This window comes from Saimiri boliviensis, chromosome 2, assembly GCF_048565385.1.
Source record: "Saimiri boliviensis isolate mSaiBol1 chromosome 2, mSaiBol1.pri, whole genome shotgun sequence".
NCBI classification, from domain to species: Eukaryota; Metazoa; Chordata; class Mammalia; order Primates; family Cebidae; genus Saimiri; species Saimiri boliviensis.
Genome location: NC_133450.1, coordinates 118,647,898 through 118,675,407, shown reverse-complemented (window position 1 = coordinate 118,675,407; position 27,510 = coordinate 118,647,898). Strand labels below are relative to the sequence as shown.

Sequence of the window (27,510 nt, the reverse complement as noted above, 5' to 3'; positions counted from 1 at the left end):
AAAGAAGGACAGATGCCAAGTCATGAACAAATAGGAAAAATATAAAGTATGTGAAATATTTTTAGAAGAGCAAAGAATTCATCACAAATAATTATGACTAATACATCGCAGTAACTTCCTGCCTTAAAACTCGGTATTAAGTCTTTAAGACAGGGAGTGTGCTTTAATCACCTACATCTGTTGCCTTAATCAGCAACATCTCTAACACAGAAAAACGCCTGAAACACACTTAAAAAAAAAAAAAAAAAAAAAAAAGCTTAACATTCTACAACTTATAAAGCATGTATAAACATTATAAATAATGGTTATATATTATAGCATGTGACTTCCTCTATTTCATTTATCATTTTATTGACACTCAAAGGATAAAGCATATAGAACAAAATCATCTGAAAAAGTTCATAGGTCTGGTCATGGTGGGTCATATCTGTTAATTCCAGAACTTTGAGAGGCTGTGGTGGGAGGACTGTTTGAAGCCAGGTGTTCGTGACCCGCCTGGGCAACATAGCAAGACGCCCATATTTACAAAAATTAAAAAATAAATAAATTAGCCAGGGGTGGTGGCCAGGTGTATAATCTACTCTACATGGATTATCCCATTAAATGCTCATAATTACCCTATGATGTAGGTACTTCTATTAGTCTTACTTTACAAATATGAAAGCCAAGGTATAAAGAAGTTAACTAAACTAAGATCATACTATGCAGTGGAACCTAGAACAAAGCCAAGTCCAATCCTAGAGTCCCCATTTATCCCTCGAAGGCAAAAAACCCACCAACACTTCTTGGTAAATACAATATTGGTTTTCTAAAATCTATTTAATTATGAATATATCATTGGTCATCATTAAAGGATGAAAACATACAGTGCAACAGATTTTCAATCACTTTTTTGGTCTCCAGGCAATCACTTTTTTGATCTCACTCACTCACATGGCACCTAATAACCCTATTCACAACCCAGTGATGGAGCCGAAAAGAACATATCATGGAGCTGGTCCTAATACACTCCTAGGAGGTGTCTGCCTCACCTTGGGAATTCCAAAGCATACAGACTTACACTTTTATCTGTAAGCATTACTACTTCTAACTCCACCCAAATCTTGCTGTGGTTCCAGAAAATTTGTTTGAACGTATATTATTCAAGGATTTTGCCACACATTTCTTTCAGGCAAGACTCACATAAAAAAAAAAATACCATCTCACATACTTTTATATCAACTCATAATAAAGAACTGAAATAATAAAATATAATAGCACGCTATTTTTTTCAGGTTTAATCTGTTTCATTCAGCAGCAGTAATGATCTCATCTCATATTCTACCACCTTGGAAAATTTAAAGAAGGATTTTTTTTTTTTTGGAGGACTGCTAATAAAATTATCATTGACATTTTAATTAAAAAAAGAAATGTATGTAGAATAAACAGGACGCTTCCTGGAAGAGTCTGCAGTGGCTGCTCCATTGCTTCTTTGTACAGTCTTGGTAAATTATGCAGGCTCTCACTAGATAGAGCAGCTGTATTTCACTGTCTTTGGTAATGTAATCTACATTTATCACTATTTTAATTAAGTGGGTTCTTAATTTGGTACTCTCATTGCAGAGAAAAAATACCCGATTCAATTTTTTTTTTTTGGTAGACAGCATTTTGTCAGTCTTGTAAGCCAGAATGTAATTTTAAATGTATTTCTTACTGTAACTGGTCGTTATTTTAAAAGGAACTATCGTATTTGGTTGTTAAGAACTGTTCCTTTTCATTCTATCAGCTTAAAACATTGGTTCCTTCTTTATAGTGATAAAAAGGTAATTTCATGGCTCTCAATTTTAACCCATGTGATATATTAAAAACAATAGGTGGTTTATTACAATATTACATTCAAGATTACTCAAAAGTACTACAAAACATAAATACGAACTTTACAAGAAACAATTTACTGAATATTGAGACCATTCAACTCCAAATTCTTTGTGTAAGATTATTTTTATCATCAGGTCATTTGAAGTGTCTGAATCTTTATCTAAACCAATCATTGTGGAATATAACATCTTTAAACCATACTGAAAACATGTTCTGAATATTTCTTATTCATCTCCCATAATTATTTGTAATTAAAACAATGTTCTATTTTAAAATATTAAATTAATTAATTACGCCAGAAGTATGTTTTGTTTCACAGATAAACAATTAGTTTAATATTAGATAGCTTCATAAAACTGCATTTTTATGCATAAGGTGTTTGAAATCAATAAGGGAAGGCCTGATGTTCAAAAAATTCTGTATTTCAGCACACATTAATTGAACATCTTCTATGTGCCAGGTACAGAATTAGGCACTATAAATTCAAACCAAAGTAAGACAAAGCCCTGACACAAAACAAAAGGAGTGTATATACACACACATACATAAACTGTACAGTACCAAGTGGCTTTTCAACTTTGTTGCTTTAAAGGACTCTAGATCCCCACCTCTATTTCGACCAGAAAAGCTCCACTTTCATCTGTTTTATACACTAGTCTTTGTAGCTGGTGGAGAAAACAAAAGCCGTATAGGCAGAAAACAAAATAAGGGCTCTAGACTATTATTACTAAGAACCCAGGTAATTGAAAAAGTATCCCAAGTATCCTAAATATTTTCAGATACACTAAAGGAGAAAAATTTTAAATTCCTGTTTTTTTTTTGTTTTTGCGTTTTATCATCCCTTTTCACATGTCGCTAAATATTGATTTGTGGGTAAATTTCTACTAAAATAAAGATTCTAAACATAGCTTATTTTAAAAGTTTGGGAATAAGGTGTGTAGGGAGTTGAAAGTTAATGCGTATCTCATTATGTTAGTTCACATTCCCAAGAAATGCTATGCCAACTATCAGATTCACATGAATACAGAAATTGCCAGATAGGATTTTGAAAATCCAAAATGCATTAAATAAATGTGTTCTAGATTCTATATTAAAACTTCCTCATATAAAACAAAGCCATTTACTTTCCCACTGTAATTTTGGAAATAAAGTTACCATCTGATGATCTATAATGACCTGGCCAATTTAAATTTATTATCACTAATCCCTTACAAAAACCTCAAAAGATAAGGTGTTTTTACTCCCACGTTATAGATGAGAAAGCAGGCACAGGGGTTAAAACATGTATTCAATACTACAGAGTGAATACATGGAGAAACTAGGACTTTGGCCTATGCTCCTTTTACTAAAACACTTGCAGAAGCAAAATAAACTTAATCCGTAATTTTTTTCTCTTTTAATCATATCTAAATATGATGCCTGCTTTTATTATCCATAACTTCACATCTAGTTGTATTTTACCATGAAAAACTTAGCTATCAATACATACAATCAAAAAGATAAACAAAAGAGACAGAAAAGGAAATCTAAAATGTAAATCAATGCTAATGAATGACAAACACTTTAGTCATTGTGTAACTCCCTTGGTTTGAATTTAAATAATGTCATGTATAACGCCTGGGTTACACAATTCAGGAATAAATAGAAGTCAAATTTTAGGCAGCCCACTCAGATTCTAATTAAATAGAAAAAAAACCAAGTAAAATGGAACTAAATTATTTTTTTAAAATACTCCTATCAGACTTCAACTTCAAGAAGATATTTCATGAAGAGACAGTATAGCCTGTAAGATTCCATCTTCCTCAAATTACTCTGATGAACATCTGAAAAAACTTGAGATTTACCATGGGATAACAAGAAACAGCAGCCAATAATTCTAAATGAAAACTTAGAATGGTCTTTTGTTCTCTTTGTTTAAAGTAAAGCCACTAGTGAAAAACAAGAATGTCTACTTAGGAAAAAGGTCTCTTGTTTGAACAAAAATTAAATTTAAATGTCCTGCTTCTTACCTCAACATACGAACAGCTACGTCTGTCTAATGTTCACCGAAAGACTATAGAGGGCACTGTTGCATCAGCTTTGAAGCATTACAATAGAGGCCGAGAAAAAGAAAACTGTCTGTAATGTATAATTTTTCTAAAGGGTCAAATGCATGGAAATCTACTAAGCCTGATATAAAGGGAAAAAAACTAAAATGTATGTTTTTCTAAAATAGGCCGGACTTCAATGGGGAAAAAAAACTTAACAAAAACAACTGTCAAATGGACAGTTTTGCACGGCACATGTTTTGCATTTCCCTTTGTAGTGCCTTCATGAGGAAGGTAACTAATCATAGCACCTCCTTATCCATTGGAAACAGCACCCCATTGCAGAATCCTCTTTACAATCAATAGAAAACTGAATGTGGCACCTTATGCAATCCTTCCATAATTCTATCAACAGAAAGAATGCAGTCTGTTTGCATACTTTTATCTAAAAGGCCAATTCCATTTGTCCCCTCTTTGGTTAAAATGACAGCTACAGATCAATCACTCTCACATGAAAGTAAACATGCTACAAAAAAAAAAAAAAAAGAGAGAAGAGGAATCAAAACTGAAATCCTTGCCTATTTTAAACATATTTACACATAAAAACTCAAAGCAAAATAGAAAAAGTAAGTTTTTCCTCATATTGTACTATTATACAACAGAAACAGGATGTAAAATAAATAAGTTACGTCAAACAATAGTCGTGAATCTTACCTTTAAATATAGACAACACTTAATTAAGTTCCATATATTTTCTATTCTCTTACATCATCCCTATCAACGATTCTTTGAAACTAAATCCAATTAAGTACAGTGTCAAAGGTTCTTTTAATACATATATACAATAAGACTAGTACACACAACATAAAGCTTCTTATTATACTATCACGTAATTTTTTTTTTCACTACAAATAATGCGAAAGTCAAAGGGAGTTAAATTATCTCATTTTGGTAATTTGAAAATAATGTCTTGAACTGCTGAACCTCTGTAGAAACATGGACATTAGCTGGGAGAATTATAATATTGTGATCAAACCAAGTAGAAGATGTACAATGAAAAAGAAAGATCCTCCATTAATGTATATCTAATCATACCACCATATCACATATTAGGTAAATCCACATTAATACAGGTATCATTATAAAACTAAGTCTCTAATAAAGAAACCCAAATTCCCTGGAAAAACCATATACAACTCATTTTGTCACTCTCAAAATTCCAGAGAGATTAGCAACTTCTCTGAAATCAAAGTGCAGAACTGTGAAAGTGTTAAAAATTCTTCAGTAATACCTCAACCTACTCATAAATCAAAAGGAGGGGAAGGGGCTTTAGATGGTATGTAGATTTCATTTTATTACAAAAGCTCCAGTTCAACAAGTTATTTTCAGCCAATAAAAGTCAAAAAGTAAAGCATTGTTAAAGTGGCTAGTACTGACTCTGAGGCTTTCCTTCTTAACTGAAATGCTACTTGAGTATTGCTCCCTTAAATTACTAATTTATGGGTTTTGCTTAGTCTCCTCCTAAGGCAAGGCAGTTCTGGTCAAAGGTATGTTGAATGCACATAAACAAACAGAAAGCTTTTATAATGGTCCTAAAATTCACTAAACATAATAAACAACACTTTTTAATTAATGTTGATGTACAATCCTATGAACCAAGTTTATATAAATAGACTATATCATTTAAAGAATCTGTAAGATCCCCTAGGAAGTAAATGAACAAATTCAGAAAAATTAAACATAGGCTGATTACTTTTCATTGATGTGACAAAATTAATGCTTACAGCAGCATCAAAGTGCTGATGGGACTATGAATACTTTCGTGCAATTTTGAAGAAATCTAAGAGAAAGTGTCATAAACCGTGAGAAAATGTATTTGCAATATTGTTTTCAACCTACCACAGGATGACTGCAAAAAAAAAAAAATCAGGTAATGTCTTTTTCATATGCAGGATATTTAACTAGATACTTTAGTTTATTATTGTAGAAGAGAAGCATATTACAATCAATTTTAGTCAACTTTAATTTATGCAAAGCTTGTGAGCAATAGCTGCTAAAAGGATACAACATTGTTGATTCATATACAAGCATTTTACTTAACTACATTGGATAATAGCAGTGCTCCTAAAGGAGTATAAAAAGCAAAGTGATTAGCAGTCATTATTGTTAATTAGTGCTCACATTACATTCCTTGGGATGAATCTCCTTTAAGTTGAATACATGGAAAGTTTATTTTTGAAGGTTTGCCAAATCTTGCCTAGGTAAGTACTGAACTAAGCCGTCAACTGCCAGCAAGCAGAATGAAAAACAGGGACAGATCAGAATCCAATTAGTATGTCTAAGTTTTTAAACAGGAAAAGGGTTGAGGGGAATGAGTAAAACTGGAAACTCATACTTCACATTCTGCAATCTCACTGATAAAAGGAGGAAATGTGTGTTTATCAAACTTGCTGTGAGTGCACAGTTCATTTGGAGTCCTGTAAACAATCGCCTGGCTGCCCACTTCCAAAGCCATGTGAAAATCCTGGAGATTCAGAGCATCATAGTCAGCAAGCAAGGTCACTCTAGTGATGCCCTGGAAATGGGAAATTAGGAAAACGTGGCAATCAGAGGTTTAGGATTGACCAGAAAAAGCCCTGAGGCTGGATTACCATCTTTCACCACCAGTCGGGCTGTCTCTGCTTATTCAGTATTAATACAACAGGACTGCAAGTGAAGGAAAATAACTCCATGCACCTAACTGGGACAGTGGCTTTCTTGTTTATAAAATGATAGGCATTTGTCACAGCAATAAAATAAAATAAAATAATAAAATCTCTCATAAACAAGTTTTCAAGAACCAAGTCTGAAAGAAAAACAGTGTCCTCACCAACCTTCAAAAAAGACCTAGGGAATGGCTGACATCCTGCTGATTTGATAATCAATAGAAGTTTCCTTTCCCCCAATACCATTCAGGGCATTTTTAAGTAGATGCCAAATCTTCACCAAAGAACCTTCAAAAGCAATACATTCTGGTTAGAGAAAAACACTGAAACACTAAATGTACAAAAATTACACTCTTAATTCTGTCCACAGACTTAAAATATATACTACAGATATTTTTCTATGCATGTACTTAAACAAATGCATTCCATAAAACTGTTATTATACCATACAGAGTATGTGGTAATTTGTTTCCATCTCTTAAGAATATGTAAAGATGTATTTCTACAAGTTCAGTTTTAATGTCATAGAGCATCCCACTGTACAGATACATCATAATTTAGATTGCCAATCATTTCTAAATTTTCATGTATGTTTTAAATTATTTCCTTAGTTATAAATTCCCCAGAGTAGACTTGCTTAGTACAGAAGGAGTGTATTTTTTGTGTCTGATGAGTTCTACCAAATTACTATCCAGAAATGCTGAGCCAATTTACAGGGCTGCTAGCAGTACATAAGGGTTATGTTTCTTCAAAATCACTATTATTTCTTATTTCAAAAATGCAGTCATAGCTGCATTTTTGAGTTAGTGAAACTTTTTTTTTTGGTCATTTGAATGTAGTTTTCTGTGAAATGCCTGTTCATATCCTTAGCCCACATCTCTATTTGGAGACATGTTTTTTATAATAATATTCAAAAATCAGTGAGGAATTCCCCATAGAATACTAATCCCACCAATCAGAGATCATTTTAAAGAAGAGATGATAATTGTATGGACATTAAAAGATCTTATTAAGGTTGGCAACTTTACATGAACCTATTTTACAACATTATATTATAGAACAAGACTTCCCAACTTATCCAGAAAGAAAAAGAAAAGTTAAAAACTGAAATGGGATTCCAAATATATCTCTGAAGCTATCTTTGTTTTCCATAAATGGAAAAACTTACGATTCTAAGCTGGCATCATCAGCAACGTTTTGTTGTTCTTTTTACTGTTCTGTTATTCCAAGGAACGATTGAAACATATTAACATTTGAATTGTTTTATTAGCTATTATGGTAAGTCAAGAAAGGAGACTATAACTATGGATGATAGACAAGTTCCTCATGCTATTATCTTGAATCAAGTATTTAATTAAAATGTGTCACTTCAGAGAAAAGCACTAAGTGTAAGACAAAAATGAAAAATGTCCCCCTCCACCCATCCAAATCAATTTAAGGCCTCTTCTCACAAAATCATGACAGTGGCCAATACCCAAATTAATAATTCCTAATACATCTTCAGAAACAGGCTTAGATTAGAATGTAATTTCAAACCACAGAACATGTTTTTTTTTTTTTCTTTTTCAGAAAAACCAGTTTAAAAACTTGCAAAACTATTACCTAGAATAGTGCTTCTCAAACAGTGTTAGAAACCACTTTTTATTTTACATTTCCAGCCCTTCAAAGACAGAAACTTACAAAATACAACAAAATAAAAATTTTAAAAGATACAAAGTACAAGGGTGAATTTTTATTATTAGATTCAAAAGAAATAAAATTACTCTTTCATATTACTATAAAAGTTTCTAAATGCCTACGTTCAATTTCTCTACATATTGTATCTTGAACAAAACACTTCATGGACTAGCACCAGGCTAATCCCTAGACCACACTTTGAGTAGCAATTATTTAAAATTATTCTGAGAGCTCTGAAACAAGATCAGACACAGATAGATCACTTTGATCCCTGACTTAATAACCCAACCCCCCTTATTAAACCATATGTCTTCCCCTCTGCCTCACTGTCAATTTACACATACATTATTGGTTTATGTATGCATTATATATGTACTATAATATAGTAATATCTGCAGAATTAACACAACTGCAATTCTGAGAGGCAGCAGAACAAAGTGATTAAAAGTACATGTTCTACCACTTTTCAGCTGCGTAACCTTGGATAAGTTACTTAACCTCTCTGTATCTTCAGTTTACTTATCAGCAAAATAGTGATAATTAACCAGGGTTGATGTAAGGATAAAATTAGAATATATGTGTATAGAGCTTATAACAGTACCTAGAAGATAGTGCTACATAAGTTGCGATTATAATTACAATAAGACACAGATAATTCAAAGAAAATCACACGGCTCCGGGTTTTCCAAAAATAAATACAAAGAGGAAACTTTAAGTTGCATGATTTACGGTGTTCATGCAATAAAAACTGTCAAATAGTTACAGTAAGGCTAAACTATTACAAATACTAAGTCCTGAGAGAAATTTCACCCTTGGATTGCCATGAAGTTAACTGTGTGATATAAAAATCCTTCACATCATCCCTGGGAAATTACACAACAAAAAAAATTGAATACTTCTTGTTTTTTTGAGACAGATTCTCGCTCTGTTGCCCACGCTGGAGTGCAGTGGCGCGATCTTGACTCACTGCAACCTCCGCCTCCCGGGTTCAAACGAGTCTCCTGCTTCAGCCTCCCGAGTAGCTAGGACTATAGGCACACATCACCACGCCCAGCTAGTTTTTGTATTTTTAGTAAAGACAGGGTTTCACCATGTTAGCCAGAATGGTCTCAATCTCCTGACCTCATGATCCACCCACCCTGGCCTTCCAAGAAACTTGAATACTTCTTATGGACAGGGCACAATTATGAGAACTGAAGAGTATCCAAAGTTGAGAAATACTCAATCCCTGCCCTCATGAAGTTAGAAAATAACAGGGAGGATATATTACAAATGCAAATAATTACATAAAACAAGGCATAACATAATAACTGCCCACAAAAGTAAATAATGCAATAGAAATTTTTAAAAACAAGAGCTACACTTGAGGAAATCAAGAGCAATGCCTTGATTACATTCCTGTTTTTCTCTCCTTCAACATAAAATCCAAAGACCATTTAGAATGAACCATTTCCCCAAGACTATTGTCCCTTCCCTGACCCCCATTACTGCTTACCTGAAATTTAAGATGCTTTATACTTCCTTCTCTTTGATCTTAATGTCTTTCTTGAGAAAAGCACAGAATACTTGTCTGCTCTCAGCAACTACCTCATGTGACTCTTCACTCTTTGGAAGCCCCAAAAGACCCACCTGCTCTCATAGAACAGAGCATCGCATGTATTACATACTCAGAGGACAACTAATTATTGAGTATTCATGAATACTCCCAGGCTGCAAGGCTTTCTGAAAGTTATGGTTAAAATAGTAGCTGTTAAACTTTTGAAAAAAACAGACCACTGTAAGACTAAGAAAAAAATTTGGCCACCCTGGGCAACATGGTAAAACCTTGTATCTACAAAAAAATATAAAAATTATCTGGTGATGGTGACATGCACCTGTAGTCTCAGCTACTCAAGATGCTGAGGCAGAAGATAGATTGAGCTTGGGAGTCTGAGGGTGCAGTGAGCCATGATCACAACACTGCACCTCAGCCTGGGTGATAGAATAAGACCCTTTCTCAAAAAAACAAAAGAAAAGAAAAGAAAAAAAAATTTTGTCCTCTTCCAGAAAAATTTACACATACAAAAAACTTGCATAAAATTTCAGAGTTCAAGAATACCTCTCCCTTCCAGAGTAATAAATACTATTTTAAAGTAGTGAATTATTCTAGATTGAAATCTACTAGTCTGATCCTTATTAGCTTTCTGTGATTAAGTCCAGGATATATGACACTCAAAATCAGAAGAACTTGGATAGGGGCTAAAGAAGTCACAAAAAATGGCAATCAGAGCAATAAAAATGCTTAAAGGAGATAAATTATGAAAGGCTCAAAAGGAAGATCGAGTTATTTATCAAATGATGGTTGTTCTCCCTCCCTTCCCCATCTCCCTGCAAAATTACCACCTAGGAAAGAATTCTCAAGGGAAGTGGTCTTAAAATAGACCACATGGCATTTCAATGGCTCTGGAACAAATCTTATAGTAGGGAACACAGAAGAATCAGCAAATTCTGCACAAAAAAGAGAACTAAACGACAGTTTACACCTCTTTTGATTTGTCAATATCTTTTTTTTTTTTTTTTGAGACGGAGTTTCGCTCTTGTTACCCAGGCCGGAGTGCAATGGCGCGATCTCGGCTCACCGCAACCTCCGCCTCCTGGGTTCAGGCAATTCTCCTGCCTCAGCCTCCTGAGTAGCTGAGATTACAAGCACACGCCACCATGCCCAGCTAATTTTTTGTGTTTTTAGTAGAGACGGGGTTTCACCATGTTGACCAGGATGGTCTTGATCTCTTGACCTCGTGATCCACCTGCCTCGGCCTCCCAAAGTGCTGGGATTACAGGCTTGAGCCACTGCACCCGACCGATTTGTCAATATCTTTTGATAGATATCTATGGGGATCAATATTAGCATAATTTTGTCAAAGTTAGATAGGCTTAACTTTGGTAAGTTTAACAACTGCTCACTGAGTACCCACTGTGTGTAAGTACACCAAGTGACCACATGCCAGCACTGTATACAAATAAGTATGGCATAATTCTGCTGATGTTGAGAGTTAATCGCTTTTACATACAGAAGCACAAATAATAGCTCCATTCTACTGCCTCTGAACAAAGAACAATTTTTTAAATCTTTTAATTCATATACTCCAAAAAGTCTGAATTTTCTAACCTTAGTTTGTGTAACTTTCAAATTTAAGTTCTTGCTTGAGGCTTTCTACAAATGAGTTCATACAAAATATACTGCTTAGATTTTAAAGATAAGCATGGAGTTGAATTCTAAAAGAACATGCCAAAACAAATTTTAATAGAAAAAATATTACCTATTAGAACCACTGCTATCTTTAGGTTAACCTTCTTTATCTCCTTTTGAAATGGTCCATGCTTCAGTTTACTCATAAAGGAAACTAGAAAACATTAATTCCACATGTCTCCTGGAAGGCTGAATTCTCTAACTGAAGAAGTCTAAAACAGACCAAGATGGCCCAAAATGAAAAGCAACAAATGTAGAAGGATCAATTCAATCCAATCTATAATATAAATTTGCTCCCATTAAAACCTCTTTCACAATTGAACAATTACCATTCTTTTTCTTCTCCGCATTAACTTACTAATAAAATCAAAAATAATTACACTAATCTCAAGGCCCACTTGTAGCTACTACTTAATATTAATATACTAATGGAATGTTATATGCAATGAAAAAAATACGGCTTTACTAGATTATTCTGGAAGCTAGAGAATGAAGGAGAAAATCTGAGACTAAAATGAGGATGACAGGCTCTCAAATATATTGCCATTTGTTTTCAAAACAGACAAACAAGAAAAGAAAAAAGAGGTGTCCACATTTTATAGATGGAATAACTGAATTCCAGAGGAGTAGAGTTTAACACTATGCCTGTTATAGTCTAGGAGTTGCATGGAGTCTCATAGGAAATAAAACGAATGAAATATAATCCTTATCCCTCTAGTTACTTATCATCTTTAAACAAAACAAAACAAAACCCACAAGACAGTTTTTTTTTTTTTTTTCAAAATCTTAGCTTTGTGTATTAAACTAGACTAAGTACTATAAGAGAGTTATAATGTGACAGGAGGGTTTAAGAAAGGAAGATACTATATTTGGTGGGGTGAATCAAGGACAACATCAGGAAAGAGATGCCATGCAAAAGAAGGAGTTGGAAAGAAGTTATTTCTGACTAAAACACACCACTATTCAGGAAAGGCATGGACCATATGGGGAAAAATGAGTTCTGACAGTAGTCTAGTTTAGACGGCACATAGCTTCAATGTAGGAGAATCTGAGAAAAGACAAAAAACAAACTGAAATCATGCTGCGGTGTACCTAACAGATCAATGATAAGCAATAAATGTTTGATGGAAAGAAAAATATGATTAAATATACACTTTAGAAAGATTAATCTCACAGAAGTTTGAAGGATAAATTATAGAAGATGAGAGTCTGGAGAAAGACTAGAAGTAAACTTTAAAGGGTCAATTAATTTACAGGTCTAAAGTCAGGTTCAATCTGTTATGATGCCCAAAAGGCTATAGAACCTATTAAGATTTTATATTTTGCTTGACTTAGCAGCATATGTGTAACTGCATATCAAATAATAATGCAATAATTTGAATCCCATCTATACAAATTATGTGAAAATACATTAATACCATAGTTTTGCTTACTTCTATGAATCCACATTAGATGCTTTTAAGAAGTAAAGATAAAGTTTCAGTTGATATGTATTTCATGTAACTCCATAAAGAAAATTTTAAATAAGAACCAAGACCAAAATTTATTAAGAATTGCTTCTGATTAAATGAACCCATATTGATTACGAAGCCTATTCTATACCATCTTATACAAGACTAAAGAGATGACAATGACAGGATACCATAAAATTTAGGATCCTAGTATTTGTAATATACAATTATCATAATTCATTTTGATTACCAATACTGCCCAGTAAAAACTATATAAATTAGCTGTGGAACTGTCAGTTTACAAGTTACCTTATATAGACTCTTTGTCACAATTTATTTAAATACCATCATCAAGTCCAATCAATCTCTCTGGAATGTTCCCTTTTCACCTTTCCTCTTGGCATTCCCTATGTTCAGGTACCCAAAACCTTTCAGGTACCTAGTACCTTAATTTTTAATTTGAATTCATCTATGGAAATGCCTATCTCTAATCCATTTCTTGTTTTATATTAGTGATTCACCCTGATGACCCTGATGACCACATGAATTTGTTGAACAGTAAGAAATACATAATGTAACAGCCTAGCATATACGTATGTGCCTGTATGTATCTATTATGTTACACAAAACAATGATTAACCTACACACAAAGCATATTGATATTTTCTATTATATTCTAGGCTCTTAAATTTAAAAAAAAAATAGCTGTCACTCATTAAATTGAGTTTAGAAAATACCACCTTAGGGGCTTTCCACCATCTGAACAATCCCTGACCTGAAATTCAAGACACTCTTTTTTTTGGTATTAATCAACCTTTACAGACTTAGTTTCTACTGCTTCTTAAATTTTAAACCCTAAATTGAATTGAACCACTCTATTTCCATAATAAGTTTCATAATTTCCTGCTTACATGACTTTGGCTAAGAACTTTCCTTATTTTTAACATTCTCTTAGCCATCCTCCAATGCCTGTCACCTGTCAAAATCCAAATAATCCTTAAGGATATTGTATTAGTCTGTTTCCACACTGCTATAAAGAACTACCTGAGGCTGGGTAGTTTATAAAGAAAAGAGGTTTAATTGGCTTAGTCTTGCAGGCTGTACAGGCTTCCGCTTCTATGGAGGCCTCAAGAAACTTACAATCATGGCATAAGTCAAAAAAAAAGGAAGTACATCTTCACATGGCCAGCAGGAGACAGTGAAGAATGAGGTGCTAAACACTTTCAAACAACAGATCTCAGGAGAACTCTATCACAAGGACAGCAAGGGGGAAGCCTGCCCCTATAATTCAATCACCTCCCACTAAGCCCCTACTCCACCTCTGGGAATCACAACTTGACATGATATATGGGTGGAGACACAGAACCAAACTGCCTCAGATATCAAACGTAACTTGTCCATAAAGCCCTTCTGATCCCCCAAATGGGATTTTTTCACCCTATGAACTCCCATAACTCTTTAATTGCATGCTCTAATGGCAACTATACCTTGTATTAATTTCTTTTTATATGCGTCCTACCTCTTCAGGGTCTGTGAGGGCAAAGACTATGTCTCATACATCTTACTTTCCAATATTGAAACATTATAAGCATTGAATTTATGTTTGATAAATGAAAGAAAAAGATTAAGAAAAACAGCAGTAGTATAGGTTAAAATTAACAGGAAATGTTAAGGTGAACTAAGACATTTATTCAACTCCTCTTTATTCACTCAATATTTTCCCACATCAGCACATCCCAGAAGAAGTGCCTATCAAACCATTTCTAACAAAAACAAAAAGAAAACAAAACAAAATCCTCACCTCTTATTTACTAATAATACCATTGCTTTTTATGACTATTTAATGATTTACGCACTACAAATTTGCTGACTGACCATGTTCCCAATTTAAAAGGGAAAGCTGTTGTAAAAATATCAGTTCAGGATCTATCATATTATTGTGTGACTATCAATGAAGTCACCTGCTTCAGAAATATAAAACAATAAATAAATAAAGCAATTTATGCTTATCAATCTGGATAATATATTCTCAGTCATTTAAAAAGAATATGGCAAAGACAAGATGAACTACAGGCGTAGAAATGAAGTAGACTATAGGACAGAGACTTACGCCTAGCATCCCAGACAACACAACTCCAGAAGGAGACATCTACAAAAGGGTTATTTAAAAATAAATAGTAGCATAGGAAAACAAACAAGCAAACAACAACAACAAACAGTCACCAGGACACAGACACTAGAGACTGAAAATATAAAGAAAGAAACTTGAAAGAAAAGTTAGAAATACCCAACACACTGTAAGATATATAGAGTAGATGATAAGATAGGAAGAAATGTATAGTTTAAAGAAGAAGAAATATAGGATATAAAAATAAGTCAACTGATAAATTTATAGGCAGACACTGTGGGAAAAGATAAACAGAAAGAGTATATATGTGCATGTGCAGTATACACACATAATCACTGATAGCAAGTAGAGAAAAGTTCAAGGTTGAAGAGACAGAATGATTGTTTTGCCAAAATGAGGGAGTTCCATTTTCTAGGCTTTAGGGGGAATTTATAGATGAAGGGTTTATACCTGTGATACGTTTAGGAACAGTAGTAACTGACAAGTATGTTGGTACAACATTTTATTTCCAGACAGATCTTCCATCATGACTTCCTCATGCATATTTGACTTTACCATCTGAAAGGGTCAGATATGGCACAGCCTCAATAATGCTGCATCTGGGAGTGAAAATGACACGGGTCAGTTCCAATGCCAATTCTTCTTGTTTACAGTCCAGAGTCAATGCTAGAAAAGCATCTCTTATGCCAAAGGACCAGGTTTAATGTCCCAAATCTTGGGAACTGAAAGGGCCTGAGGCAAGCTGTGTAGTTCTGAGGAGCCACTGGCAATTTGTACAGGGCTGTGTGCCTGTTTAATTAATGCTATGTCTGAGTCCTCCCTAAAAATCTTAAGTCCATCTTATACGTTTCTCCCACTCCAAACCCTTCAGATTTGCCTCGGGGCCACACAACAATCTCAGGTTTTTCCATCATGTAGTGAAGTGCAAAAAGATTCACCAAGTAATTTTCCACCATAATCAGGTTTTCTAAAATGCATATACTAAAAATAATTTGAAAGAGTTTCTGTTAAGCATTTTCATAAAGTAGTCTGAAGCAGGAAACTATTCTTGGTACAGTTAGTGGTTACACTGATAGGATGCCTTATTTTGAAAACTTTCACTGTGATGCCCATTCCATTTAAGCTTCTAAACAGAAAAAGACAAAATGAATTTACCAACAGTTTTATATCACACATCATAGTAATGTGGCTCATTACATTTTTTTTTTTTGGAGGTGGAGTCTCGCTCTGTCACCCAGGCTGTAGAGTCCAGTGGCATGATCTCAGCTCACTGAAACCTCTGCCTCCCAAATTCAAGCAATTCTCTCGCCTCAGCTCCTGAATAACTGGAATTACAGGCACACGTCACCACACCCAGCTAATTTTTGTATGTTAGTACAGATGGGGTTTCATCACATTGGCCAGGGTGGTCTTGAACTCCTGACCTCAAGTGGTCAGCCTGCCTCAGCCTTCCTAAAGTGCTGGGATACAGGCATGAGCCACTGTGACCAGCCTAGGTTGGGATAATTTTATACATTTTTTTAATAAATTTATTCTTTTAATATTCAATATTCTTTTAAGAGCCTCCATATGTCAGGAACTCTGCTAGGCACTAGAGATACAAAAATAAACAGCACTGAGCATGTTTTTGAGGTCTTACAATTTAGTGAAAAGAGATAGCCACAAAAACAATCCTAGTAATTCAATGAGACTCACAGTAGAGTTATAGACAAGCTGCTATGGAACAAACAGGAGGAAGGTAAATTAGGGCAGGTTTCACAAAAGAATATGCAGTGAGAAGGGGTTCTTCAGGAGAACAAAGAGATAAGCATAAAGAAAAGCACAGTCAAAGACTCACACATGGAAAGCAATCTCCTAGAAACCTAATTAGTTCATTATAACTTGATCACAGAGGTGCTTATGTGGGAATAGCAGGATCAGACTAGTAGGATTTCCAGGGCCTCTTCTTAAAGATCCTTCTGTAATGTAAGGCAATGTATTTGGACTATATCTTAATCATGGGTTATTTAAGCATTTATACAAATCAGCTGCCAACAACTTGGTAGAAGGAGTGGATGGACCCTTCTACTAAGGACAATACTGAAGGTAAATTGATTAGGAGGCTCTCACATAGTACAGATAAAAAAACAGTAGTGGTGAGAATGAAGTCAAGGGGTCAAATTTTAGAAGTCATACCAGCATTATTAATCATACCAGGTGTTGGAGCTCTAATGGTGATGGCTGAGGAGGATGGAGTGGAGAAAGGGACTGAGAAAAAGTGGAAGTCTCCTAGGAAGGCCCAAGTTTTGACTTGGATGATGGGATAAATGATGATGCTTTTAATTATGAAAAAACTGAAGATGGAGCAAGTTTGTGTAGAAAGATAACAAATAAGTTTTGAATTTGTTTAGTTTGCCATGCCTGTGGAATATTAAGGTGGAAAATCACAAGCAACTGGATATACAGGTCCTTAACTACAAGCTCACTGCTTCAGACCCAATATTCAACTGTTTGTGAAAGAAGAAAAGCAAGAGGAGGAGGCAGGAGAAAAGGAAGAAAGGGAGAGAGGGAAGAGAGAAGAGATAAAAAAGAAGAATCAGCAGGGCACAGTGGCTTATGCCTGGAGTCCCAGCTCATTAGGAGACTGAAGCAGGTGGATCACCTGAGGTCAGGAGTTTGAGAACAGCCTGGCCAAAATGGCAAAACACCATCTCTACTAAAAATACAAAATAGTAAGTCAGGCGTGGTGGCAGGTGCATGGAATCCCAGCTACTAGGGAGGCCGAAGCACGAGAAATGCTTGAATCTGGGAGTTGGAGGTTGCAGTGAGCCGAGATCTACCACTGCATTCCAACCATCATCTTAAACAAACAAACAAACAAACAAAAAAACAGAATCATTTATGGTGGTTTCCAAGGTGAAACCTACACATTTTTAGAAAACGTGTTACCCTTTGCCCCCCTGCCACACTTCACTCTTCTACCAGCAATAGCCTGATTTATATTTGGAGATTCACCCTTCCTTTACTGCTAGCAAACATATTCCCAGTAATTCCTGGAAATCATAATTCCATCTCTTAGTTTAGAAATGACACACAACCTAGGCCTACCCAATAAAAGTTATCTCCCAACCAAGACTGACTAATAAATATTACAAATCAGACCAATTAGATTCCCAGTTAAGCTACTTAAAATGAAAACTGGAGCTTTTCCTACTACATTTAAACCAAGAATACAACTGGGAGCCATCCTCTAATTACTAGATCCTGACTGAGAACAGAGTCAACAGAAAGTAGGGGTAAGAGAGAAACAAAAAACAAAACAAGAAAACTTGACTTTGATTCTAAAATTTGGATTTTATATCTAGTTATCTTGAAGATAAACTTACTTTAGGTTGCTGTCAATAGTTATTTTAGTTATTTTTATTAATAAATTTATGTATTTAATATTATTAAAATTTTAATTTTTCAAAGATTACTGCCAATAATAATAAACAGAAGGAAAGAACCAATGAAAAAAGGATTTCAATTAATTTATTAAGTTAGAAAGCAGATAAAGAAGAAACCATGACTGATCAGTTGGCAGAGAGAGCCATAACCTACTGTTTGTTTGCATGGAAGAGAACAGAGCCAAGAAAGAAATCAAACAAGTCCACACTTTCCCGAACTCCAAGAATAACAAGTGTGAGATGCGACATTTGGGAAAATTCTATAGTCAAAAGCATTCACAGTCAGTTTTCCTACTGTAGTATTCTTTTTTTTTTTGAGACAGAGTTTCGCTCTTGTTACCCAGGCTGGAGTGCAATGGCACGATCTTGGCTCACCGCAACCTCCGCCTCCTGGGTTCAAGCAATTCTCCTGCCTCAGCCTCCTGAGTAGCTGGTATTACAGGCACGTGCCACCATGCCCAGCTAATGTTTTTTGTATTTTTAGTAGAGATGGGGTTTCACTATGTTGACCAGGATGGTCTCGATCTCTTGACCTCGTGATCCATCTGCCTCGGCCGCCCAAAGTGCTAGGATTACAGGTTTGAGCCACCGCGCCCAGCCTATTGTAGTATTCTTAGATATGAAAAGGCAAACAAGACATTCAAGGAAAGCCTGTTACATGAAAGAAAAGAAAACTAAAAAAAAAAACACTCAAAGAAAACAATATTTCGGGAAACAAAAGATAATGTTTAAAATCTCTATTTGTATTTTAAGAGGATATAGAAAGAAAATCAAGTTGTTATTTAAAAACAATGAACAAACAAGAAAAGTTCTTGACTACTGAAAACATAATTGCTAAAATCTAAAAATATTAAACAAGAAAGAAGAGAAATTTAAAAAGGAAATCTCATAGAATGTACAACAAAAAGACACATAGAAAATATGTTAAACAAAAGATATGAAGTTTCAATCTAGAAGTTCTCATATCTGACTTGTGAGAGTGTCAGCAAAAGAGAACAGAGAAAATCAAAAGGAACAAATTATCTACTAGTGGCAGAACCATCCTTACACTGAAATTCTATTGGCTTTGCAATATTTTGTGTATCGGATTTGACATGAAGTTTTCTCCCACCAAAAAAATAAAAATGGCTATAGCAGTTTTAGGTCTCACATTCACACATCTCTGCACAAGAGAAGGGCTTATCTTATGCCAGCCACCCATCATTCTAGGCTTCTTCTAACAAGACAAACATAGGTTAACAAAACTACCCCTGATCCAATCACTATGGCCAGAAGAATGTCATGTTCTGACTGGCTATCACCTGGATTACATGGCTATCCCTGAACCATCAATCAGAGAAAGAGGACAAGGAATGTGTCACTACTCAATAGGGATTTAGGGAAGGGATGCAGGAGAAACAACACCCAATACAGCATTACTGTGACATTTCAGTGTATCAAGCATAAAAGACACATCATAAAAGTTAACAAAGAAGAAAAACAGGCCACCTAAAAAGGAACAAAAATCTCACCAGTATTAGCAAAAAAGATAGTGTGGAGATTCCTCAAGGACTTAGAAACAGAGATTCCATTTGACCCGGCAATCGCATTACTGGGTATATATCCAAAGGATTATAAATCATTCTATTATAAAGACACATGTACACATAGGTTCACTGCAGCACTGTTTACAATAGCAAAGACCTGGAACCAACCCAAATGCCCATGACAGACTGGACAAGGAAAATGTGGCACATATGCACCATGGAATACTATGCAGCTATAAAAAAACGATGAGTTCATGGAAAATGTGGCACATATACACCATGGAATACTATGCAGCCATAAAAAAATGATAATTTCGTGTCCTTTGTAGGGACATGGATGAACCTGGAAACCATCATTCTCAGCAAACTGACACAGGAGCAGAAAATCAAACACCGCATGTTCTCACTCATAGGTGGGTGTTGAACAATGAGAACACATGGACATAGGGAGGAAAGCATCACACACTGGGGTCTGTCGGGGGGAATAGGGGAGGGATAGTGGGGGCTAGGAAGTTGGGGAGAGATAGCATGGGGAGAAATGCCAGATGTAGGTGATGGGGAGGAAGGCAGCAAATCACACTGCCATGTGTGTACCTATGCAACAATCTTGCATGTTCTTCACATGTACCCCCAAACCTAAAATGCAGTAAAAAATAAAGTGTAGTTTGCTATTAGAAATTTAATAGATAATGCAGTTTTGTCTCAAAAAAAAAATCCTAAATTCAACCAAATCAATAAAATATGAGGGCAGAATAGGAATTTTCAAAATGTAAAGATTACAAAGTACCCGCTACAAGGCAATTTCTTAAATATGGATTATATTGAAACTAAGGAACGAACCAAGAAAACGGAAGACATCACATCCAGGAAAGTAGCTCCAACCTGGTAGAACAGAAAGAATATAATACCTAGATATACTTCCTATAGAGATACAGCACTAATATGTATCTTTCTGTAACTATTACACTGTTCACATGACTTAAATAGAAAACAAACAGAATTGCAAATAACTATACTTTCAGGAAATAATACAATTATCTATTAAGCTAATTAAACTAGATAAGAACTGAAGTTATACTTCAACAGTAAAGAAATTCTAAAGAAAAGATTAGCCACATGAAAAATATTTTGCAAACAGCTGGAAACACATACCTCTAGCTGTCACAGTCACCTGCTAATTTATTAGACAAAGGCTTATTACATTTCTATAAGGTGTCATGATTTCTACAAAATAGTTAAGAAACCTGTAACTCTACAAGTTCTTCCAAGTCCTTCCTACTTTTTTTTTAGCAATTAGTAAATTAAACTCTTTGCAAAAAGGAACATCTATTCAAAATTAGTCTTCATATTTGTGGGGAAAAATGTTACAAAAACAAGACTTATATGTCAAAGTTGCAAAGCTGCAACGTGTTATAAATAAATGTTTAAAATAAAAATAAATCTAAATGCTTTCAATTTTAAAATGCAGTTCTTTCTCTTAGAACAAGACTAACTTGAAAAATTATAGCTTTTCTAGATTCATTTTTTCATAATTACTCAGTTATTCATTAGAATATGTAAGACCTCTATTGGAATCTTTGCACCAGTGTTTCATAAATGAATTTAACTATAAAAGCCTACTTATACAATCCATTCCATAAAAGCAATATATTTCTGATATTTATGTCCTTAAAATATCCTATAGTAAAATTAATATTTTTACACAGGAAAAGAAGGAACTATTCAGTCCCAGACAACTTGATAACATATCTTACAACTGTAATTATCACGTACAAACTTCCAAAGCAGAAGTTGTCAGGAATTTAACATTAGCATTAATTTATGTCATAACTGATGGTTACCATAAAGATAATAATGGTAAAGCATCCATTTCTCCAAAGACAGTGTGGATGGAAAGGAAAATTTCTTAATTATTGCTAAGCTTCCCATTTTTAATTAGATTTATTATTAATAGTAATTTATTATCTCTCCCTTTCTTGGAGAACTGTTATCAGGGAGCTTCTCCAAAGTGATCAAGTTTGTGATTTTTAAGCAACCCAATTACTTTAGTGTGAATCTCATCATTTTATAATATTGGTTTATATTAAAAACAATGTCCAAATTCTTTGTACCTTGAAAAAGAAATTTTGAAAATGCAGGATTTGCACTATTTCACATTTCAAAGTGAATACTGTCAAGATCATAACTGCACCCTTATGAAGACACGACCACTAAAAGTGGAATTCTTTTAACCCTTCTACCTTGTTTGATAATCAAAATGTTTATTAACATGTATCTTCCCAGAGGAAAGAAAGCAGATCATTGTGATTTCCTTTCAAAAGTATCTACTTCTTATGCTATCCATAACCAAGAAGAAAAATTTTGGAACAACTCTAAGGGTTTTTCCTATCAGTGTCTCTTTAAAATAAAAATAAAAATGTTCTAACATACAAAATAAATATTTTGGTCAAACGAATTTTAAAAGAATTTCAGTGCTTATATTTTTCAAATAAAAATCCTTAATTAGCTTTTGATTTGTATGAAACTCAAGTATGTCATTTAAGTAGCTACTTGAGACTAGAAAATTTTCATGACACAGATTCATGAGGTAACTTCCGAAAAAAACTGAACTTCTCTGAAGAGTGAGCAAGTGAAATGCAATATCCCTTTGCAGAAGAAGGGACAGAAATCTTCTTTCCTTTCCCTGGTGAAAAATAGTAAGACATCCAAGAAATACTGCTTTGAATCCCCTATTTCATCAAACATACCTTATATGAATCAACGGTAGCTGACTGAATAAAAATTCATACTTAGAAGAATACTGAAGTGTATTAAATAGTTGCTATCAATAAGAATGAAAAGATAATTGCTTAATATAAAATCATCCTTATTAATTACCATTTACTGAGTATAGTAACTATTAGATATGTGAACCCCACACATTCCCTCCCAGAAATTATTGAGTGAAAAATGGCTACCAAACTCTTACACAATGTGACTTATGCATTAAATTCATACCTCTTCCACCAGATTTAGGCAAGGTTCAGTCTCTCATTTTCTCTACATCTACTTGTTACCTTATCAGAAATGTCTTGCTTGACCACCATATGCAGCACCACCTCCACGGCTACACCCTGCCATCATGTGCTATCTGATTCTGCTTCATTTTTCCTCATAGTACTCTTCACTATCAAGCATGTTATTTGTTTGTTTTTTGTCTATCCTCCTCCACTACAAAGTGAGCTCCATTAGAACAGGCCTTTAACTTACGTGTCCACTGCTCTATCCCCAGTGTCTAGCACTATATGCCAGGCATATAGTAGGCATTCAAAAAATATTTGTCAATAAAGTGATTAAATGGCCATAAGTGCTAGTCTTTTCTTTCCTTAGGAAAAGAAAACTTAATTTAATATCATTTGATAATCCTGTATGTCAAAGTATACAAAAAGTCTTATTTTTAAATATCATTTAATATAAAAGCACACTACCATTTAGAGTTTTTTTCTAACCAAAAAGGACAAAATAACCTTTTAAAAAATAGTTGGGCTACTCACAATCATAAATTATTTATTACTAAGTAATTCAGCAAATGTAATTTGCTAAAGTATACACTAAATTCAATATATTTAATTGTTTACTCTGCATACCTTAACAAGTTTCAAAAGCTCATAGAGATCTTCAACCTCATCACCTTCACATTTGGTGTACACTTGTCTTGTATCCAGGCTCCTTCCTCTTATGGTTCGGCGATAGAGGGGAAGAGCCATTGCTTCTGCATACAAGTCAATGGCATGGTGACCCACTGTTTGATACATGTAGCTATCCAGTTCATCAGATCCCACTGCAACAATTAAAATGGAAAGAGTTACCAAACGAGAGTGAAAAACAAAGCGGATTTGAAAGCCCACCCAAGTTTTACTGTTTGAAGAGTAGTCGACACAGAACTTAAAAGCTTACTATATTTCTCTGCATTTATGCAGTGAAATAAAAACATAAGAATTGCACATTTGTCTGTACTTGAATCTAGTTCATATCAGCCGTAATCATCTCTACCACTAACTACAAATACAAATATACTAATGCATAAATTTGTTACACCATATGTGGCAAACATTTAAAGAGAAATGTATCCAATAAATTTTGATTAATTTATTCAGTTAAAGATTTTTATTATATACATGTTTTTACAAATCATTCGAGGTTATTCATGAGGTCATCTAGACTTGTAGAAAACCCTTTCTTAATTAAATATCTACTTAGTTAATAAGTAATAAATATTGGTAAGAAAAAACTCAGATATATTTTATATTCAGATATTCAGTACCTTATAAAAAACATATAAATATATATAAATTCAATATTGTTAGAGCATTAGAGCAGTTACAAATGTGCATAGGAACATGATGTATTAAGCTAATCAACAATATACTCAGTTGTTGACACAAGATTCACAAATATCACTATGGATAAAATATTCAAAACAGATGAGTCACATCAGAACTTTTGGTGATAGAAATGAACTTAGAACTATACTGGAATAGACCTTTTAATCTCATAACTTTACTTTCTAGAAAAAGAAACATAAATAAATACCATTATTATTTACAAAGATATTGATCACATTTAAAATAGACTAGAAATTATAGTATATTCATATAATAAAGTACTATGCACCCATGAAAAACATTTTCTAAAGTATGTTCTGTGGAATATAAATCCTCTAAGATATAATAGGTATGGGATGATAAAATGATTTAAGGTCAAATAAGTTTATAAAACATGGAGATAAAAAGTGTTAAAAGGATATCTGTGGCATAATTCTTCCTAGACTAATACTTGTTCAGGTACTCCAACAAGAGCAGAGAATATGAACTAGCTCTCAAATGTATCTATCCACAGAACACTTACGTTTAATGAGGGTATTTGTGTTCTAAAGACGTATGAGAAATGTTATTGTAGAGTAATATTTAATGATATAGAAAATGTTCACGAAATGCTATTAAAAATAAAAGAAAGAAAAGTTACAAAGTAATTATTTTGACATATACCTATGTGTGTATGTATGAATATAACCCAAACAGGTTCATGCTTTCCATTAAATGTGAAAATATCCTATCAAAATGAATGAAAAATGATAGTCTAAGTGCTCCTTCAAAAATCAAAATTATCAAAATGTGCTACCCCATTTTGGCTCACAGGTTTCTGAACTCACACATTAGATTAGCTTCCTTCACAATATTACTCACATTGTTACTATAAATGTGTCTACTCCTGATCCCAGTAGGAAGTAGAGAACACAGCCAAAGTTACCTAAAAACATTTAGGCCCTCTCTCATCTCAAAATAGACTGGATCTTTAAATATATTCGTTTTAAAGGATATTGTTACAATTGAATCAATTTATTCAAAGAAATTTGGGCTCCTTGGCAAGAAACACTCTGATGTTAGTATAGCAAGTAAAACATTTCACAGGCTTCAAAAACCTAGAAGATAATTTTCCTTAAGGCTCCATTTACTCCTAACCACATTGTAACTTTGATTAATGGACGCTACATAGCAACAATAGTGTGAGATCAAATAAAACCAAAAGGCTCCCCTGTTGCCTGAAGCAACTCAATTAACATGCCACAAAAGTTCCTACTACAAATAGAGATAGTTTTGTGAATTTTACAACAAGCTCACATTATCCCCACTGATGGGAATAAATTCCTTTTCAGACTACCCACTGAAAACCCATAACTTTCCTGGACACTGGAGTCATCTCTACCAGTCATTCTTCACTAAGGTTCCATTTACAACACTCTTAAGGGGAAAAGAAGTCATTCAGTGAATTGTTCAATAATCCCCAACTTCCTGCTGATTTTCATCAAGATTAGCTAAACCATCTCCATCTACCAACCCACAGCCATCTGTTTTCTTTTACAATTACTGTTGTTTCAACTGCCTTTTTCCAGGCTTTTTACTTCAGAATATTCTAATTCCATTTACTATTAAATTTTTTCTAACAATATTCCAAATAAATGTCTCTATTCTACTGAGAGGTATAATTTAAAGATATACTTTGTCATTTTACCATCCTGCTGATGAACCATGAACACAAGAAAGATTATATACTAATGGTTCTATACAAGGTAAGTAAAATAATTCATGTGAAAGCTGAAGATAGAAACTCCAGCAATGGAAATTATAATATAGCATGTACGTATTATATACTATATATAAATATCTGCTTTTTAACTTCGCAAGATAGCTTAAAAGTCCCATTTGCCTCCCTGGTCACAAGGGGTAAGAAAGCTTCTTTCCTTTGGTAAACCTAAAAGGAGATTCTGCTCCTTCTTTTATAATACAGAAATTGGAATGCAGCTCCTACTCATCTTCAAAGAATTTTCTCTTTCTTAAAGTTGGAACTTTTTCAAAAATCTTCACTTCTAAAAAAAACATCTGTTACTTATCAATTGCAACACATAATCCAAGAATGTGCATTTACCTCTGACTCTCTGTGGGACATTTCCATTTATTCCTATAAAAGATTCCTAATCTCTAGCTTTCTACATGATTTTCAGCACTAAGCAGGTCTTAATCACAGAAGAAAAGAAAATTCAAATATCTGACTAAAATAACTGCTCATGATTTCAAGGCTAATTCAAATTAGTTCATTATACAGCTGTCTACCAATCAACTTTCCATAAACTCCTACCAGAGGCATAGAGCTGTCCCAAATGATGAGGAGCAATAACAGGAAGAGAGAAGATATGATCTCTCCTCTCAAGAAGCTTATAATCAATCTACTTAGAGATATAAAACAAGTATTTAGTGCTAGATTCCAATTCAGCTAAGTTTACAGAATGCCTACTTCATGACAGGAACTACGACTGATGTTGTCACATATACTACTCATTTAATTAATCTTAAAATAACAGCAGTGCAAAACCATGGAGCCTGGAAAGAAGTAAAGGAGATAAAATGATTTTACTAAAAGAGTCCTGTGAGAAACAGTAATACGAAAGTCACACAAGTGCTCACCTTTCCTCCCTTACATTTTAGCAGTTAATATCTGTAGTTTCATAGGTATAACACAAGAGCATTAAAAAGCAAATTAGTGAATATATTTCTTTTCCTCAAAAGTTATAATTGGGGATTTTTCAATTGGGGAAAAAAATGAAAAAAGTAGCCAATATGAGCTCTGTGAATTATGTGTGGATGCCCTTGTTACCACACAAATGAAAAGTGGAAATATATTGCTTTATGCTTCTCTCAAGTCTCACATTTCTGGCTTACATCTAAATAGGTAAACTGTATCGTTTTAATAATAAAATGTATATATCATTTATCAATATGTGCCTTCCTTCTCAAGCCCCTTGAGGCATGAGACTATAACTTATCTACTTCTATACTGCCTACAGCACTTGGAAATGTGGTGGGGTAAAATGGCAATGCACTTCGAAGTAAGAAAATTCGTCTTAGCTCTACAATTTTGTGCTAGTTTACCTCAGACAGACTCTAAGCT

At 34.1% G+C, this 27,510-nt stretch overlaps 1 protein-coding gene across 11 annotated transcripts in view; it reads right to left on the bottom strand.

The window, feature by feature from the left end:
• Positions 1-27,510, bottom strand: part of DPH6 (diphthamine biosynthesis 6) — a 520,575-nt gene that overhangs the window by 489,198 nt on the left and 3,867 nt on the right. For 8 of the 11 annotated variants that reach the window (XR_012516413.1, XR_012516414.1, XR_012516415.1 and 5 more), the window contains exons 3-4: positions 23,652-23,845; positions 20,866-20,907 (exon numbers count right to left, since the gene is read on the bottom strand). Coding sequence is in view for 8 of the 11 variants with exons in the window: in XM_074394120.1 (XP_074250221.1) it covers positions 20,866-20,907; positions 23,652-23,845 (236 nt within the window). In the remaining 3 variants the exon portion in view is untranslated. The other 3 variants (XM_074394119.1, XM_003935745.4, XM_074394124.1) reach the window with 2 other exon arrangements.